This window comes from Myotis yumanensis, unplaced genomic scaffold (assembly GCF_028538775.1).
Source record: "Myotis yumanensis isolate MYYU_CA2020_CCGP unplaced genomic scaffold, mMyoYum1.0.hap1 SCAF_7, whole genome shotgun sequence".
NCBI classification, from domain to species: Eukaryota; Metazoa; Chordata; class Mammalia; order Chiroptera; family Vespertilionidae; genus Myotis; species Myotis yumanensis.
Window position 1 is genome coordinate 87,793,811 of NW_027223758.1, and position 15,393 is coordinate 87,809,203.

At 41.4% G+C, this 15,393-nt stretch overlaps 1 protein-coding gene across 7 annotated transcripts in view; it reads left to right on the forward strand.

The window, feature by feature from the left end:
• Nucleotides 1-11,654, forward strand: part of NOL4 (nucleolar protein 4) — a 215,726-nt gene extending 204,072 nt beyond the window's left edge. For all 7 annotated transcript variants that reach the window (XM_070421204.1, XM_070421206.1, XM_070421207.1 and 4 more), the window contains one exon: nt 9,826-11,654. In XM_070421204.1, the coding sequence (XP_070277305.1) occupies nt 9,826-9,989 (164 nt within the window). In that variant the 3' untranslated portion in view covers nt 9,990-11,654. The remainder of the gene's footprint in view (nt 1-9,825) is intronic.
• Nucleotides 11,655-15,393: the final 3,739 nt, after the last annotated feature.

Consider the following 15,393-nt stretch of genomic DNA (forward strand, 5'->3'; position numbering starts at 1 on the left):
GTGCCTTCTCACTGAAGCAGGGGAATGAAAAGGAGACTCCTTCTTGAGCCTGCTGGTATACCATTCAGGACTATCCAGGTGGCATGAGTTCATTATGGTTGGCTTGTTGTTTTCCTTACACAACTCCCTTCGGCATGTCCTCTGGGAATGTCTGAACGTGTCCGTTAAATTTGACTGGCCTCACCAGCCCTCTGCTACTCAGGAAAGAGCTCTCTTGGGGAATTCAGAATGTTCTACTAGTCTAGGAAGTGAAAATTATCAGAGTTATTATAGATGAGGATTTAGGAACTTATTCCTGATTGTTTTGTTTATTTATCTTTGTAAATTGGTGATTTTCTGAAGTGGTATGCTCTGTTTCTTTTGTTAGTCAATCTGCTATAGGTTCTTTGTAGTTACCGTTAGGCTTACATAAAAATGGAACAATAATAAAAGTGTAAAAGAATAAAACAAATCCCTAATCTTTACTGAGGATATCCTGGAGGTTTTTATCGTATGTTGATCCTTGTTACTATATTTCCCATTCATCTGTGGGAATCATTGGAAAGATAAAACTAATAGTGGCCCAAAAGGTAGAACCTGAGTCTGAGCTCTCTGAAAACCAAGGGATGAACACTTTTGTTTTCTGGTTTTAGGAACTGTTTCCTGTTGCTTGAAAACAAAAAGCTATATAGGCATATAAGTACATATATAAGAATTCATTATGCTCTCATGTAGTGTAATTGATTCAACTGAAGCTAACTCCTCTCTTTCTTTACTGCAATATTTGTATTTTTCCCACAAGCCAAAAGTATGCAGAAAGAGAAGCCTGCTAAGAGTCTTTCCCCTCACAAATCTCTGAGACTACTGGGAAAGTGACTCACTTTCAGATCATCCTAGTTTATCAGAATGATTTATCAGGTCTCTGCAAAACACTGAATTGGGAGGTCAAATGGGAAGGCCACGCGCTGAGTGCCAGAAATTAGCAAATATAAATAGACGAACAACTAGGAAGGCCGATGGGGGAAAGGACTGAGTCTTTCCAAATTGATTGTGTAGAGACAGTCAGTGAGATGAGAACAAAAATATTGAGATGTTTACGGTTTTTCTCTGAATAAGAGACACTTAGATGCGAAAAATGAAATAAGATGAAATACAGAAGGACCTGAAAAGGAAAATTTTAATAGGTGGGTTTTTAAAGACAGGTCCAAGAGATTTACATTTTGAGGTATATGAAGATTCAGCTAAATTTGTCTCCGGGCAATCGGGTGTGTTATTTTTTAAAATGTATGGGATATTGACTATTATAATCTAAAGTAAATACTCATGATGGAGCTGTAACTTTACCTATAATTGCTGTCAGTGTTTGATTTTTAGTTTTTCTAGAAATAAGACATAATTGGGGGGAGGGGTGGGGGGAACTATATACTCCCCTTCTCTCCTGGCATAATGCCGTAATCAGCTACTTATCCTTGACAGCGATCTGTATCTTGCTTTTTGTGTTTTCTTAAATGTCTGTAGAATATGAATACCAGCATATTGTTACCTACTTTATAAACACCCTGTTCCTTGGTAACCTAATGTTGATTAACCAGCCTTTAAGTAGAGAAGGGTAAATGTGATGAAGTGGAGAGGAGTAAAGTATTTGACCGAACAATCGTTAGAATTACAGCAGACCTAAATGGGTTTAAAGATGGCTTCAGTTTGACATAGACCTCAGAGGAGACAAACATTTCCACTGAACTGTAGCATCTGACCATCTCTCCCACTCAAACCCCTAACAATGGCGTTACTATTAGGCCTGGGATCACTCCATGTTTTGTTCTGTTGTAACCTATTATTTGTTAAGGGACAGATGCATAAGTAAAATGTAGCTCTAATTTGAGAAAAATAGACCCATAACAAAACAATCTTCCAAGAGTAAAGGAAATATTTGTACATATATATGCCCAAAACGGTCTTTTAAGAAAAAAGCTTTGGAGTCTAAAAGATGTGTTACGTTATAATGAAGGGAAATCATTTTTCAGAAAGTCACAATTGTCTAGAAACTATGTGCCCCAATAACATAACCTCCAATTAATTAATTACAAGAAGAAAATGACACATCCACAATCATAGCCATTGACTTTCAACACACTTCTCTCAGAAACTTATGGACAGAAAAAATAATTTAGATTTGAAAAAATAATTAAAATGGAATCTGGTTACATCTAGAACCTACCCCGACTTTCTGGTAATACACGTTCTTTCTAACATATTGACACTTAAGCAACTGATGACAACCAAAGACTTAATATACTGATAGCATTGTGTTCAGAAATATTTGTAATTAGTGGGACAGAAAACTGGTTTGGTACTCACATTAGAAAATTAAGAAGATACTCATTTAACTCAAGAAGTTAGAAACAGAAAATGCAAACTACAGAAGAAAATAAATGGAGAAATTAAATAGAAAACAAAGAATAGAGAAGACCAACAAAATCAAAAGCAGAATCTTTGAAAGATTTAAAAAACATCTGAGAAGATGAACCAAGATAAAGGAAGCTTAAAATAATAGGAATTCAAATAAAGGAACAAATAAGAATGTTTATACCTTTGTGATGGCATACCTGACAATTTAGATATGATATTATCTTTTACAAGTATATAATTGACCAATACACAAAGGAATAGCTATTCCAAATGTATTTTTGATGATTAAACATATTGAATCATTATTGTAAAACTCTATCCAGCCCTGGCCGGTTTGGCTCAGTGGATAGAGCATCGGCCTGTGGACCCAAGGGTCCCAGGTTCGATTCCGGTCAAGGGCATGTACCTTGGTTTCGGGCACATCCCCAGTTGGGGGTGTGCAGGATGCAGCTAATCGATGTTTCTAACTCTCTATCCCTCTCCCTTCCTCTCTGTAAAAAAAATCAATAAAATATATTTTTTAAAAAACAAAAAAAAAACTCTACCCATTAAAAAATCAGACCCAAATGGTTTACAAATGAGTTTTACTCAAACTTGAAGGACTAAGCAATCACATTCCACAAACAGATCTAAAAGAGGGGAGAAGAAAAGAAAGTAGAAAGCACCAGGCTCATTTTGTGATGCTTCTGTAATCCTATCATCCAGAACAGTATTGCCTTTTTAGGCAAATTATATTGCAATGACTTGCGAATATAAATGCAAGTCATTAGCATACTGACTCTAGTATCTGCTGTAATCCAGGCCTTATGTTGAGTGTTTCAGAGGCATTAGCGATTTTGCCTCAATGCTGAGAGTAACAGTTACTTTTTTCACCCTTTGGCAGAAAAGTATGAAAATATTGATAAAATACCTCTATTAAACATCTGATCAAAATATAAAATGAGCCTGCAATCAAAGTAAGTTTACAAGTGGTTCATGGATTAAGTCAAGCAGGGGAAGTCATATACCTACCGATGGTGAGTTTATTAAATTGTTTGCTCACAGTGGCTGAAGGATTGTGTCCAGGGAAAACAAACTTGTTTGTTAGCATTATGACAAAAACTGCTTGAAGAGTTGAAGAAATTGAGATATTGACAATATCAATAGTCAATTTAAAAAAGCAATTCAACTGATTTCAAGTGGTTTTCCAGTAAGTTGAGATGTTATTGATACTAATCTCTTGTTTACTCTGAGTTTGAAGTGACAGAAGAATTAGCATCTATGCATTATATGAATGAAACTTTAGCTGAATACATTTTCAAAGTTAAGGAAGAAAATGAATTCAGTACAACCTGAAGTAGAATTTGCTAAGAAGGGTGAAGCAAAAATGGGCTTGGACAAATTTACAAAGTTTGTTAAAACATAGGCAGCTGGTAATTCCTTGAACTATTTATCAGCAGGTAAATTGTAGAAAACGTTTGCATCTATTATGTGTTGTAGAAACAGTAGTGTCAACTTCATTTGTTCTCATTAATTTCAGCATCACTTCTATGAAATTTTGTCAGAAATAAAATCAGATCATCATGGTAAAGTTGTATTGCAATTTTTCTCAGGTCAGGGCTAAGACTGAAGAGAACTGTTCTCACACTATTAACAAACAATGAATGGCTTTGGAAATTTTGCTACAGAAATGACAAAGTTTCTTGATTAAGTTAATCTAAAACTACAAGGCAGAACAGTGCTTTTATGTGAAGCTTTTGCTGTGCTAAAGTTATTTTGCTGATGACCAACGTTGTTTGATCACAAGTAACGATCAGCTGCTTTATAAACTTCCCACACAAATTTCTAGTTGATATATTTACTGAGCACACACTACAGGCTCAGCAATGTTTTTTGGTCCTTGATGTAAGGGCTTAAGTAAATTCCCATCTTTCAAAATTGTTTTCACTGCTCAATTGCAAAGCTTCTCCTTTAAGTGGAAGTTAACTAATCTGCAATGCACTTCTAAGAGGCAATTCTGTAGCAATAAATGCCTTCCTCAAACAAGTCAACTTTACAACTCAAGGACTAGAAAAAGAAAGCCCACAGTTAGTAGAAGGAAGGAAATAACAAAGTCCAGAGCAGAAGTAAATAAAATAAAGACTGAGACTGTTGAAAAGATAAACAGAATCTATAATACTTTCGTAGACTTGGTAAGAAAAAGACATGACTCAAAAAATCAAAATTGAAAAGAGAACACATTACAGTTGATACCACTGAAATATATAGGATCATAAGAGACTACTATGGATAATTATATGCCAACAAATGGGACAATCTAGAAGAAAATGGATAAATTGCTAGAAACATAGTCGACCAAGACTGAATTATGAAGAAATAGGAAATCTGACAGAATAATTACTAGTACGGAGATTGAATCAATAACCAAATCTTCCAACAAAAGCCCAGGCTTTTCTGGTGAGTTCCATCAAACTCATCCACAAAATAGAAGCTAAGGAAACACTTCCAAACTCATTTTACGAGTCCAGGATGACCCAGCATCATCTCAGGTACCCAAGCTGATCATCACAGGACCTGGTTTCAAAGCATATTGCCAGGAGGATGTTGCAGACTTTTATAACAGATGCTGGGAGTCAGGAAACCACTGCTACCCAACTGGAGGGATGACTGGGGCAGTGACAACCAGGATCAAATTGAGGCTCTAGCCATGAACGAACCAACAGCCGCCACCTCAGTGTGACCTCGTGTTAAACCTGGGCATCTTCGGGCCCTTGGCCTCTGGTCTCTTGAACATTTTTAAATAGAAATAAATGATGGTTTTAAATAAACAGCCCGATCACCACTCGCTCCAGCCAGCAGGCCGTCCCTACACACCACACCTTTGCTTGCCTTCCTCTGGGGCAGCCGTCCTTCTCTACCTAATACTCACGTTTCCTCCGAGCTGGGCCACGGCAGTGCAGGACCAAGGGCCAAGCTGTCTTTATGGCTTCGGACAAGCCAGTGAACCTGTCAGGGCTCAGTTTCACCTGCTTTAAAACGGGCGGTCATCCTGCTCTGCTGTCCCCGCCCAGCTGTTGAGAGGCTCTGAGGGGAGAAGTGGGCAATAATTTGTCCACTTGTGAATATTTTTGCTTCCCTGACTGATCTAATAACTTGGAAGTTTTGAATAAACACTCATCCAAAATAATTTCTTGTGGTTTTCATTTATCTATGCAATCCTGAGCCTGTAGATCCAAAAGCAGTCAACTTTCTTCCAGAAAACAAAGTCACAGGTGTGGATGGCTACTAAATTACTGAGCTATCTATAGAGTTGCCTGTGTTAATAGTGATCTGAGTAAAAGAGTGGAAGCCCTGTCTTCGTTTGGAAGTTTATCTCCTTGAGGCAGAGGTGGAGAGTAATCCATAAACTGCAGTCCAGATTCCATTTCCACAGATTTAACCAACCCAGATGGGAAATATTTGAAGACAGAAAAAGTTATGTTGTTGCCGACATCTCCTACATAGGTAGGCCAATGATGGCTGCATCTGTACAAAACACACACTGTGTCATTTTCCCCTAAACAATACAGCACAACTATTTACATAGCACTTACATGGTATCAGGTATTAAGTAATACAGAAATGATTGAAAGTATATGGAAGGATATGCAGATACTATGCCATTTTATATAAGCAACTTGGACATCACAGATTTTGGTATCCTCAGAGGTCCTGGAATTATTCCCACGGATACCAAGAGATGGCTATATTCAAATAAAATAATTTCTCTTACCCCAAAGAGAACTGGAGCCCTAATCCCACCTTTTCTCAATCCCAGTTAAGAGCACCTAACAGCAACTTGGCAGCAAAACCATCACAAAATGGTACACCTTCAAATGATGCATCAGGCAACCGGACATAGAGACCTACAGAGCTGAGAGCAAAACCCTTTCTGTTTTCTTTCATAAAGATTTGCACGGTCCTGGGATTCCTGAAAGTCAAACAAATTTTTTAAGTAGCTTATGATGCTCAGGGTGGGACCAGGGCTCCAGTTCTCTTTGGGGTAAGAGAGGTTATTTTATTTGAATACTAGAGGCCCAATGCATGAAATTCATGCAAGGGGCTCGGCCTCCACCTGCCGCAGCTTTGTCTGGAAGGACATCCGGATGGACGTCTGGTCTAATTAGCCTATTACGCTTTTTTTATTATAGTCATCCCTTGGTATCCGTGGGGGAATGATTGCTGTTAACGATTTGCTTGAATGCTTGTTCAGTCATTTCTGTTTGCAGGTGTGACCTCCCTACCTCTCGCCCTTCCAGCTTGTTATGTGAGCATCACGATTTTATAACCTGAACGAGTGGAAGCTAGCTGCTTCTGCATAACCAAAGCTTTGACAGGCCAGAGCAGAAGTGTATATAAGTTTCTCTCGGATGTCAGAGTTCTTGTGTGCTCATCTCCTCTCTGCCCTAATTAAATTCCAAGGGAAGCTATTTCTCTCTCCTGGGACCATTGCCTCCTGGCTGACAGAAGCCTTCTCCCTTCAGGGGAGAGGGTGGGCGGGGTCATGTCTTGACCTATCTCCATGCCTCAAGGAGAACTAGAAGGATAAAATAACATCCCTGGTTTAGTTCATGAAAGGAATACTGTTCTCTGAAAAGTTCTGGCTTTAGAAAAATCTGTTGAAATACTTTCAAGTTATAGAATCATTACAATTTTGAGTGTGCCTTTAGTTAAGTGCTTAGTTATATTCAAGGACTTCACATCTATTACCAGCTGAAAATTTAATAATTATAGCAATTAAGTGTTCATTGTCACAGTTCTTACCTTTATCTATATAATAAAGTCTTATTAATTATCAAATAAAAATTGATATAAAAGGTCTTAACACACATGTCTGATTTGAAGATCTTTAAAAAACTGTAAATTTATCTAATTAAATGTACTGGGGGCAACATTGGTTAATAACACAATTCTATAATACACCATCTGTATATTGCATTGTATGTTCACCACCCAGAGTCTAGTCTCTTTCTGTGGCCATAAATTTGACCACTTTACTTTCTTCATTCTCCCCTCACCCCACCCACCCCTGTGCCCCTCTGGCAAACACCATACTGTTGTCTGTGCGCTTGTTTGTCTGTTTGCTATGGCTTTCTGCTTTATATATCCCACATATAAGTGAAATCATGTGAAATCGTATGGTTCTTGTCCTTTTTCATCTTATTTCACTCAGCATCATACTCTCAAGATCCATCCACGTTGTCACAAATGGCAATATTTCATTTTTTCACAGACCAATGGAATATACTTGAGAGCCCAGAAATAAACCCACACACACACATGGGAAACTAATTTTTGACAAAGAAGCAAAAAAACATACAATGGAGAAAGGAAAACCTCTTCAATAAATGTTGGAAAAACGTGAATGTAACTAGCCTGCTATGTGATAGCATACACAAAAATGAACTCAGCATAGTTTAAAGACAACAGTAAAATATATAGAAAAAAAACATAGGCACTAAATGTATGGACCTTGGTCTCAGAGTGGTTTTCGTGAACTTAACCCCAAACACAAGGAAAGTAAAAGCAAAAATAAATGAATGGGACTACATCAAGCTAAAAAGCTTCTGTAAAGCAAAAAACAAACAAACCTGACAACAAAACCAAAAGGCAAACAATGCCTCTGATAAGGGGGTCAATATCCAAAATATACAAAGAACTTACACAGCTCAACAAAAACCAAGCCATCCAATTTACAAATGGGCGGGCCTGCACAGACCCTTCCCCACGAGGGCGTACAGAAGGTCAGCAGACACATGAAAAGATGCCCAGCCTCACCTGCTCTAGGGACACGCGAATGACCACCACAGTGAGAGGCCACCTCACTCCCGCCCGCTGCAATGGCTGTTCGCCTTATGACGAGAAGTGAGTGCTGAAGAGGGTGTGGAGAAAGGGAACCCACTTACACTTCGAGTAGGAACCTAAATTGGTTCAGCCACTCCGGAGGTTCCTCAAAAAACTAGGAATAGCGCTACCATATGACCCAGCAATCCCTCTTCCAGGTATCAACCCGAAAAATTGGAAAACACTTATACAGATCTATATATGGGGGGGGGGGGGGGCGAGGAGCAGCTGGGGAGAGGTCAATGGGGGGAGACATCTGTAATATCTTCAACAATAAAAAATTTAAATTTTAAAAAAATCTATGTAGCCCTATGTTCTTCGCAGCATTATTCACAGTAGCCAAGACATGGGAGCAACTGAAGTGTCCTTCGCAGGTGGTTGGATAAAGACGGGGCACATGCATGAGAAATGATGAAATATAAATGATTCAGTAAACATTTACAAAATGTCAGAAGGCAGAGCTATCTGACTCGCTTTAAATATATGTTAAAAAAAAAAGTTTTGACACATGTTTTTGCAAATAAATACAGAAGGGACGTGAACGGGACCTAAGCCAGTGTTCCCAGCCCAGTGTCTTTGTGGCTTTGTTTGTACTAGTCATTTGCTTACTGCACACTTCAGACTTCACTCTACGTCCACAGGTTTTATCAGAAGCAAGCCTTGGTCTGAAAGGAAAAAGCACCCAGATTCGCGTCCATACTGTGCCACTTACAAGTTGAACTTAAACATGTGACATGCTCCCCAGCCTCTCTCGTCGATGAGTAATTCAGCACCATTAGCATTACAGCCGGGGGTGTTTATGCGTCTGAATTGGTGGGGTCTAATTATTTAACAAACAGCAAATGAAAAGCATTTGTGAGCCGCGTCATTTACTCGTCAGAGAAACTTCTACCTGTGGGAGGTAGACCTGACATTGAATTTTCTAAAAGGCACACGTTAAAGAAAAGGTCTTTCCACCATGAGAGGTGATTGCCAGAAATTAGACCCGGAGAACGCCCAGCCGCTCATTTTGCATGTGTTGCTCTTTAGTCTTTCTGAGTGGTAACTTTTTTAAAAATATATTTTATTTCAGGGAGGGAGGAAGAGGGAGAGAGAGATAGAAACATTAATAATGAGAGAGAATGATGGATCGGCTGCCTCCTGCACGCTCTCTCCTGGGGACCGAGGCCACAACCCGGGAACGTGCCCTGACCGAGAATGGAACCTTGACCTCCTGGTTCACAGGTGGACACTCAACCACTGAGCCACACCAGCCGGGCCTGAGAGATGTCTTTGATTAAAGCAGGGGTCCTCAAACTACGGCCCGCCGAAAACATTTATCGGGCCCGCCGGGTGTTTTTGCCCCCGCTGTGTGCATAGGAATTTGTTCATAGTTTTTTTTTAAACTATAGTCCGGCCCTCCAACGGTCTGAGGGACAGTGAACTGGCCCCGTTTAAAAAGTTTGAGGACCCCTGGATTAAAGGTATCAGCAGCTTCCCCTGAAGGAGTACATGAATTAAGTCAACAACGAATTATGCTTATGTTCAAAGTACCAGAATGAAAGCTGTGTTTTGATTCTGTGACCATTTCTCTAGGGCCCACGGATCTCAGCATGAAGAGGCAGCTGGCGCCCAGCTCGGGGTCCTCCAGCAGCTCCAGCTCCAGGCCCCAGCTGAGTCCCACCGAGATCAACGCGGTGAGGCAGCTGGTGGCCGGGGTACCGAGAATCAGCTGCGTTTTTACTGCGTTCCGCGGATGAACTGGAAAACCTTATTTTACAGCAGAACTGACTCAGAAGGCGACCCTCGTCACCGAGGTCTCCGTTTGCACTAATGACATTCTGACTTCCCAGCAGAGAGGGCCCTGCTGCACAGTCTTAAGGGAAACACTTCCATTCTGCCACGTTGTCTTGGGTCCATAGTGTGATGTGTTCAGGTGCTTCAAAGGAACTCTGGCCTCTGAAGCACTTGAGATGCTGTGTGTCCGGCCTGCTGCTTTTTGTTTTCGTGTCAGCATAACTGTCTGGGCCAAAAAAAAAAAAAGGCTGTAGATTCCTACTTCAAGGATAAAATGGAAGAAGCTTGTGGTATAAAGAATAGCTCCAGATCCAACTGAAATATTAGTGGAATTTGCTACTGACTTATTGGACTGAAAGCTGCAGGATCTGGCAAAGAAGAAAACACAAAGCCAAAATTTCTTGTTACAGGTTATCACAATGAAAAGGATCTTGTATTTTAAAAAATATATATATATGTAATTTTTATAAAAAGGAAACTTGTTTTTCATTCAAAATGGTCATTTTTACTTTGGTAACTTTTTCATAGGTCCTAAAAGAAAACTGTTTTGAGAAACTACTGTAAGTACCTTTTCCACATCCCTTTGCCTTCTCCTCTTTCCAAATTCTTTCTACAAAAATAACACTTGATGCTGGAAAAACAACAACCCTTGCCTATGTTCTTTACATCGTCATATCAGGAAGTACTTCCAGGAGAAGCCTGCACTCAAGCTTTGCCGTAGAGGTTTTCATCACAGTTTAATATTTCAAAAGACATATCATTGTGGGGAGGGGGGTCACACCTTGGTTTCCTGCAGCTCACCCCACATAGCCGCTGCTCCGACAGGCATCCCTCCAGCAGCAACTGGATGTAGATGTCAATGTTAGGAGGTTGCAAGTGACAATCTGAAAATTTGCACTCGTGTGTAGTTTAATTTTCATTTCTCCATTTCAGACATAGTTTCCAAAAAGACCATTGCCTCTCCTGATATGACATGTATGACTTACAGTCCTGGGTCAACATGGTGTAAGGGACTCTTGGTGGCTGCAGCGGCAACTTACATGACCGGCCCCTCCTCGGCCCCATCCTCTGCCCTTCTTTCTGATTTTGTCGCGTTGGGTACACATGAAGGGTGTTTTCTTTGTGCACTGAGGCGAGCCTGTTTTAAGCTATGTAGGGAGTACATCAGTTAATGCTTCTCTTACAGTTTTTCTGTTGTTTAGCTTTGGTTGGATTAAAAGTTCTTTGCGCATTCCTGAACTTTGCCTTATTTTTATGTAAAATTTATGTCATTCAGTTTTTGATACGTTTAGGCATCAGTGAAATTTCTTATCTACTTGTTATAGTTTTTCAAGTAATGACTGTGATTGTGACCAAGTAATGTGCACTTTTTCTTGTAACTGTGGACATTGCTATGCTTTTTTCTTCTAGTGTTTCTAGAACGACTGTTCCTTACAAGTTATGTAAACAAAAAACAAAAACAAACAAAAAATTTTGTGATACTGTTGGTGAACATAATGTGAAAAATCTTATTGAAATATGAGTATTTTGGAAATACATAGATGCACAAACATCTTTTAAGATGTGGATTTAGAGTTTGCTTATTTAAATGAAAATTCAAAAATTGAGGGCTGGTATAATTTTGTTTTGTTGGGTTTAATAAACAGATTTCTGTGTTAAAACAATGATTTCGAAACCTTATAAACTTTCTGAACAGCATCATTATTAACTTTTAGCAGTTTTTAAAGCAGGACATGATAACGTGTGCCTACATTTACCACAAAATTGATAACCCATACTTGTACTCAGAAACAGCCTAAGGTGCAGCATCTCCACAGCCAGTCTAATAATTTATTCCAACAAGGGGAAAGCAAACTAGCAAAATCAAGGATGTTTCATTTGATTATTTAAATCTGATTTAAGAATTTATTCTTTTGTTGTTAACCCTCACCAGAAGGTATTTTTTCCATTGATTTTTTTTAGAGGGAGGGGGAGATGGTGGGGGGATAGAAAGAGAGAAACATCAATGTGAGAGAGACACATTGCTTGGTTGCCTCCTGCACAACGGGGTCTGGAATCGAACCTGCAACCCAGGTTCATGCCCTTGACCAGGAATCGAACCCAAGACCCTTCACTGCCTGTGCCAATGCTCTAACCACTGGGCAACACTAGCCAGGGCATGAATTTATCTTTTATGCCTCCTTTTTACGTGAGTAACTTGCTCTTCAGGTCACTCATACTTAACTCGGAAGAAACACAGACCTGCTTTAAGTGCCTGCTTTATGCTTTGGGTTTTGTGGGAACAGTATCGGAGGCTTTGATATGATTGCTATGTAGCCAAGTAAGGCTCGGGCTGGAGTTCAGCATGTACATCAGAGGTCCTTCCTTGGGGTCTGAATGAAGCCAGTGGCGTGGAGAAGGTAAGTTCCAGCGAGGTGCTATTGTTTTGTGAAACGTACATCTTCAATTATAACTTTCATGACGTCCACCAAAGGCTAAATCCCCCAGTGTCTTCGCTCTTTGCACATCTACCTGAAGGGCTGAGGATGCCGGGTCCCACTCCCCGCCCCCTCCCCCAGTTCCCCTGGGAGAGCTGGAGCCCACGTGAAGGGCCAGTTTGTCTTCCTCTTCCTTGGTGACCGGTACCTGACAACAGCCTGATCCTCCCAGATGCTCTATCACAGGAGGAGAGAGACCGTACCCGTTACAAAGCGTCGGAGACGCTGGCTGCAGGCTCCTAATGCCATTGCAGTGAGCGACAGAATGCCCACGAACGGGACGCAAGGCTGCCGCTCCTGCCGATAGCCTGGACACCGGAGGGGTCGGGCACACAGGAGTCACTTCATCACGACAAGGAAACAGGCCTCGAAATAGCCCCAGAGGATGCAAACACAGCAGTTCCTGAATGCCGTCCAGGTGCGACATCTCAGTACCAGGCCTCAGTAATAAAGGCGCTCAGATGCCGGGAGACCCACCCTTTCCCGACTCCCGCACCGGGAGAGGCACGTCTCTTCCTGGACTTCTCACAGGAGCCCCAGGGGGCAGGCAGTCACAGTCCACCTCCCACGGCGGAGCGCAGACACCGAGCTGGAGCCACCCCCGACCCCAGCTCCCCGAGGCTCAGCCCTCCGGTCCCTGCAGTCGCTGCCCCCCGCGTACGTAATGACATCCCGCCCGCCCCCCCCCCGGAGCCAGGCCTTTACACTAACGGTTCGCCGTTTTATTTATGTCACTAAGTAATATTTTTAAAAATGCACTTGACATCCAGTGAGACGACGAAACAAGTTTTATGCTGCTTAGAGAGGGTTAGTTTCCTTTACATTTTGCTCTCTACACATACAAAGAACAACAATAAAAACCACTCCTGATGAAAACCCAGTCCACAGAGCGTGGGGAGGAGGCGGGGCCTCTAAGGATGATGGGTGCCCTGCTGCCTCCACTATGACCAGTAAAGGGTCATCCAGCCGACCCAGAGGGAAGTTCAAGCACCGGGGACTTAGGTCTTAGACCAGGGGTGGGCAAACTTTTTGACTCGGGGGCCACAATGGGTTCTTAAACTGGACCGGAGGGCCGGAACAAAAGCATGGATGGAGTGTTTGTGTGAACTAATATAAATTCAAAGTAAACATCATTACATAAAAGGGTACGGTCTTTTTTTTTTTTTTTTTTTTTAGTTTTATTCATTTCAAACGGGGCCGGATCCAGCCTGCGGGCCTTAGTTTGCCCACGGCTGTCTTAGACCAATGATGGTGAACCTTTTGAGCTCGGCGTGTCAGCATTTTGAAAAACCCTAACTTAACTCTGGTGCCGTGTCACATATAGAAATTTTTTGATCTTTGCAACCATAGTAAAACAAAGACTTATATTTTTGATATTTATTTTATATATTTAAATGCCATTTAACAAAGAAAAATCAACCAAAAAAATGAGTTCGCGTGTCACCTCTGACATGCGTGTCATAGGTTCGCCATCACTGTTTGACACTATGCAGGTGCTAACTAGCTATTGAAATTAACCCTGGCGCCATTAATGCAAATAGCATTCAAAGTCTAATCGTGGCATGATAGGAATTCTAACTCCTCCCCTTTCTTGAAAACAATATTTTTTGAAAGGAGCTGCAATGCTGTTGGTAGAATAACCTTCAGGAAGATGGGCAATCATATTTAACTTTTCACTTTCTGATTACAAAAGAAACATGGGAAATGCAGAAAAGGAAAAAACCAATCCTAGCATCCACAGAGAACCACGAAGAACTTATCCTTCAGCTTTTATCTAAACAGGTCAGTATTTTATTTTATTTTATTTTATTTTATTTTATTTTATTTTATTTTATTGCAGGTGGTGTTTCCTCGCCTGCCTTGCCAACCTGGCAATAGGCCGTGAATATTTCCCCTCATTAGGCATCTTGGTCTTATTCCAATGACGGTGGAGCATTACATTGTCTGATGCAGCTGGGTTAGTTTCCCGTTGCTGCTGTAACACATCACCCCAGACCACATGGGTTTCCTGCACCCCCATGGGTGGGAAGCCTAGTGGGTGGCAGGGTTGTGTTCCTCTCCTCTCGGAGGCCTAGTGGGAACCCATTCCCTTGCCTACTCTTGCCCCTTAAGTCCCCTCCTTGAGTACATTGGCCCCACATGGGTTTAAGAAAAAACGACAATCTCTTTAAGGTCAGCTAATTAGCAGCCTTAATTCCACCTACAACTTTCGTAAGTTGATCTGTACCCAAACATTGGCAGGTTCTGATGACTAGGACGTGGCCATCTGGGCCGGGGGGGTGGGGAGGGGGGGGACTGTTCTGCCTAAGACAGTACCTTCATTTCCTTCTTTTGTAAAGAAAGACTTCTCTGGACCCGCCTAGTCACCTGTGCCCATTCCCCTGCACTAAGGACCCTCAGGCAGCGGCACAAACATTTTGGAAGTTAATTGTCCGCTGCTGTACCCGCAGTTTTCCTTCTGTATAAAGGATATGGTTCTCTTGGAAATTATTTTAATGGCATTTTTCTCAAATGCCTCACATTTGAATTAAATGGATAAAACAAATAAATATGGTACAAGTGCAGCTAAATCTTTCAGGGGTAATAACACAAATGTGTCTGGATCCTTTCCTCCACCACTTTGATTTAGAAGGGGGTTCTGTCCAAGGAATTGCAGAGAGAAGGTTGAGGAGGCTCCAAACCGCGGCTCTCGAGCCACATGCGGCTCTTTGGCCTCTTGAGTGTGGCTCTTCCACAAAATACCGACTTCTGCGCATGGGCCACGGAGTTTCAATCGCACTGTACATGCGCACCCACACATGGTATTTTGTGGAAGAGCCACACTCAAGGGGCCAAAGAGCCGCATGTGGCCCTCCAGCTGCAGTTTGCCGACTACTGCCGGTTAGGCGGC